A 5,000-nucleotide genomic window follows, 5' to 3' on the forward strand; every position below is an offset into this window, starting at 1 on the left:
TGTTTTTTTTTAGCAGGATATGAGGACATTGTTGTTCTTTAACAGTTCTGTCTAATCCGAGGGTAGTTGTAGCATAGCATGTCATAACATGTCCCTTACAGGGTCAGCAAAGACTGGCGGTTTAAAATGGCTGCTTGTACTGGAGGCACATACAGAATTGTTGTGGGGTATTTCAATCATTGACCTTTAGAAAACATAGGATGGTCTCTCTAGGTCTCTCATCTCATGTCTAAGGTGTCTATGGTCTCATCACAAGAAAATGTCTGCACCCCTTTGTGTTCTGTCTATCACAGAGTAATATACTTCTTCATCTGGCTGATGCTTTTATCCAAAGTGACATCATTGATCATTACCTCCACCAAAGAGGTTATGTTTTCATCAGGGTCTGTCTGTCTGTCTGTCTGTCTGTCTGTCTGTCTGTCTGTCTGTTTGTTTGTTTGTTCGCAAGATAATATAATTTTGGGAGCGTTCCGTATGGAAGTTACGTTACGTTTTCAGTTGGCGGAGGCCTGTGCTCTCTGAGTGCTTTTCTAGTTATTACCAGGGCCATTCTCCCCAGAGCAATTCAGGGTTACGTGCTCAAGGGCACAACGGTGGAAGCCGGGAATTGAACCCACGACTTTTCAGCCTACTAACATGCTAGCTCAGCTCAGCTCCTTAGTCACGACACTACCGCCGTTTGTCCCTCACTTGGAGTGAGGGCAGGAGACTGAGACTCACCCGTGGACTGGAAGACGTTGGCGTTGCAGTCGCAGTAGCGTGTGGCGAAGGCCTCCATCATGCGATCGATCTTCTGCGCTTCGCCTGGGAGACGGAAACTCCACAGGAACTGCCTAATATGGTTGGAAGATAACAACACACACCCACAGTTACAGCGCATTCCCACACCTCGATTACACCAGGGAAGACGTGATTATGTCAATGCCTCAGGATTCGTAAGTGTGACGTCAATGTGTCTGTGTGTGAATTGTGTCCGAACAGGGACTGAAAACTCACCTTAGAGCCTGCACAAGGTTCAGGTCTGAAAACTCATGGAGTTCCACGAAAGCCTTCAGAGTCTGCAGATGCATCTCCTCCCTGTGAAGAGACACAGTGCCGTCAGTTCACTGGTACCACTGACGTCATTAGTAAGGTCAGCTCACTGGTACCACCGACGTCATTAGTAAGGTCAGTTTACTGGTACCACTGACGCCCATTAGCAACCCATAAATAAACATCTCATTCTGAACCAACTAGCATCAGCAAGTGCCAGTTACTGTAAGATAGAGAGTAAAAAGGAGAAATGAAATCAATACTGCCCTACAAAGGCTAAGAGCAGTATCAGCAAAAATGGCAAACTGAGAAAAACAGCTTTTTGTGTTTTTCTTACATCAAGTATAAGCATAAAATTATATTCAACAACAAAGGGTATCATTAGATAGATCAAGGTGAGCTGAATATTAAACCATTTGTTTTTTGACATTCATGCAAAATTTGGTAATGTTATAGGCTATACTGCGCTTTGCCTTTGCATTACTGCTTATACTTGCATGGCCATTCAATAACATTTTGCAGTAAGTGTAGCAAGTGATCATAATCACTCAGTTTTTATATTAATTGAGGAGGTATTTACTACATTTTTAGTGAAGATATGCTTCTTGATGCCTTATCAATGGCATAACTCTGTCATTTATACACATTTATGTAAAAATAGAATAAAAGGCAAGTGAAACCAAGGCAGAATGCAGTAATGGCAAAGGCAAGTGAAACCAAGGCAGAATGCAGTAATGGCAAGTGAAATCAATGCAATTTATGTGGATACTGCAATCTGCCTTGGTTTCACTCTACTTTTCTGTACAAACTGTAAACTAAAAATGCAAATTAATCTAAGAAATGTATTAGGTAGCCATATGAAATTTTAACAGATCGAAGAGCAGATCCGGCACTTCTTATTAGTGCAAAAAAAAAATTGGAAAAAGTGCAGATACTGCTCTTAGCCTTTGTAGGGCAGAATAGGCAGACTGGTAATTACTCTCGTTTCGGGTTTTTTTCACCACTCTTTCACACTTTCTATCTTTCCCTTACGCAGCCTTATTGTCAACATCACCATCTATCACCCTGATTATCTGTCATCTACCCCTTTGTTCTGCTTACAGCACCTGTGCAGCCCACTGACACTTAAACCAGGCTCCTGGTCACCTGGCCTTGATTTAGGATCAGCTTATTCATGAATGAAAGAGTAAAATGAAACGAATTTGAGTGGAAATTGAATGGAAAGTCTCCCTTCCTCTTTTCTATAAAATGGAAAGGCATTATTGTGTCTAAAGAAAATCTGTTTGTCTGTCACAGTAGGCGCAGTTGGTCAACTCTCGCCCTGATGAAGGCCTAGATGGTGGCCGAAACATGTTGGCATTGTTTTTTAGTTCAATTATGAACTAGCCTATTTATTAAAGCGGTTTTATTTATAAGAAGAGTGCCTTGGCTTCCTGCTTGTTTTTTTTTTTTTTTTTTTTTGTCTGTCACAGTAGTCTTCTTCAGCTTAACCTTGCAATGTGATGCCATTCATCTCAGTGCTATGGTCATAGATAGCGCTTGCTCACCTTTCTCCCAGGAAGTCTCCTATGGCCGTTTTGTTGAGACCATCCTCCTTGTACAGGAACTCTGCCACAACTTGTGGGGACCCATCCAGCAGTTTGTTCTCCACAAGGTAGCTCACACCCTGAAACCAAGAGGCACAGCTCAATGACCCTAAACACATTTGAAATGAACAGAGAGGCATTTTAGATAGATACAGTTTCTACAGCGGACCTTAACAATACATATATTTTGTTTTAGGCAAACTAACATCACTGACTACAGGTTACCTTGATCATATGTATCTGGAAGCTGATTAAATTCAATGTAATTGCATGATATTTATAGCCAACCCTCTTGGACAAACCTTTTCATAAACTAATGAATCCGTTGCCAAGGAAATACCCCCTCTAGTACACCATAAGCCTATGAGTCTTTGAAAGAAGAAATAATGACATCATTTGATATCCTTGTGAATTGCTGCAACATCCCACTGCCACCATCTGCACGGTAGTAACTTCCTAAAATATCCTTTCACCCAGAACCAATTTGGGGTGATTTTCCTTCCGATCAATTTCTGTTCCTCTTCCTCAAAACAGGACTGGTTGCGACAGCGGCGCCATAAACGAGATATGTCATGTCATGTCTAACACCGAACGCTAATCTCTGTCTAAGCGGAAAGCAAATGCTGGGACCTGATGTTGACTCATGTCGATTGTCGATTTGTCAGCGTGTCGATGATCACTCTGGAGCATTGGAGGTGCAGTCAGCGATTCTAACAAAGAGTCTTTTCATACTTGAGCTCAGTGGGCAGTCAAGTGACCCCACTCCCTTCCCTGATAATGAAGCAACATGACGACTGGTTTTAAATAGTGTATGGTACAGTATCATTCAAGGGTTGAGACTATCTTTGCTACCCATGTATACATTACAGTAACATACATGTATTCAATTAGGAAACGCTATTGTCCCAACTGACAGCAAAAGAATAACATTCATCAACAGTGCAGATGACACCTTAGCTAGGAATTCCTACTGCATATGTCACTACTACTATGGAACATCTGTCACTACTACTATGGAGCATCTGTCACTACTACTATGAAGTATCTGTCACTATTACTATGGAACATCTGTCACTACTACTATGGAGCATCTGTCACTATTACTATGGAACATCTGTCACTATTACTATGAAGCATCTGTCACTATTACTATGAAGCAACTGTCACTATTACTATGGAGCATCTGTCACTATTACTATAGCCTGGTCATACCAAACCCTCGTACTATCGTACAGAGGGTCTGGACCTACTCCATTCAGAATCGATTTCAGGCAGGAGGCGTGAACTCTGTTGAAGTTTGAAACGATTGGGCCTGATTTTATCCAATCGCTTACGTTTGGTTGTGAGACTACAACGTGCATATGATTGACGTCACTATGAAGCATCTGTCACTATTACTACGGAGCATCTTTTAACACTAATACTATGGAGAATCTGTCAAAACTACAGTAGTATCTATGAAGTAAGAACTGTGGAAAAACCAACAATCCTACATCAACCAAATATCAACAAAGGAGCATTGTGATTACCATCACAGACTGTTCTGTTATGCTCCTAGGTTCATATGTGTTGGCCTTAATGCTGTTTACCATCACAGACTGCACTTAGGTTCATACAGTATGTGTGCTGACTTTAAAAGCTGTGTGTCTGTCCTGTTTATCAAGCCAGAGCGCAGTGTGTTTGGGTTGGTTGTTTACCAAGCCAGAGCAGCGAGTGTTTGGGTTTGTTGTTAGGCTTCATGACTTCATGCCTGCCTGACGTTAGCTAAAACCACAGAGGCTGAAGCTGTGAAACCGCAGGGCTTCATCTACAAAAAAAAGAAAAAGAAAAAGCGCTGCCTGCGAGAGACACCTTCCGCTTCTTCAACACTTTAAGGAAGTCCAGCCCCTCAACCACAGCAGCAGCACCACCAGCACCAGCACCACCCAACCCCCCCACCTCCTCTGCGCTCTCCATCACAGCTACTGTGCACACCAACACTTTCCAGCAGTAGCAGCAGCAGACGAGGGGCGTCTGGGGCCTGTGAGTCTGGCCTGCCACACAACCGTGCTCACGCTGCGCTAATATTACCACAGGCGAGCGCAAGACTGTGAGATCTGGTCAGGCGATACGGCTGCATTTAGACCTGGAGTGAGCATGATAATCTGAGGGGGAAGGCCACAAGAGCTGTTCTCTCTGACCAGTGGATATAACACTGCAAGATGGGGAATTCTGTGTGTGTGTGTGTGTGCGAGAGAGAGAGAGAGAGAGAGAGAGAGAGAGAGAGTGAGTATGTGTATATGAGAGAGTGAATAGAGAGAGTGAGAGAGAGAGAGAGTATGTGCATGTATGTGAGAGAGTGAGAGAGAGGGAGAGAGAGAGAGAGAGAGAGTATGTGTATAT

General features: G+C 42.9%; 1 protein-coding gene across 1 annotated transcript in view; it reads right to left on the reverse strand.

The window, feature by feature from the left end:
- Positions 1–5,000, reverse strand: part of cyth4b (cytohesin 4b) — a 16,354-nt gene that overhangs the window by 4,998 nt on the left and 6,356 nt on the right. Inside the window, exons 5-7 of the mRNA XM_062545029.1 lie at positions 2,580–2,698; positions 997–1,077; positions 721–833 (exon numbers count right to left, since the gene is read on the reverse strand). Coding sequence (XP_062401013.1) covers positions 721–833; positions 997–1,077; positions 2,580–2,698 — 313 coding nt within the window. The remainder of the gene's footprint in view (positions 1–720; positions 834–996; positions 1,078–2,579; positions 2,699–5,000) is intronic.

The sequence above is a fragment of the Sardina pilchardus genome, chromosome 1 (genome assembly GCF_963854185.1).
Source record: "Sardina pilchardus chromosome 1, fSarPil1.1, whole genome shotgun sequence".
Lineage (NCBI taxonomy): Eukaryota > Metazoa > Chordata > Actinopteri > Clupeiformes > Clupeidae > Sardina > Sardina pilchardus.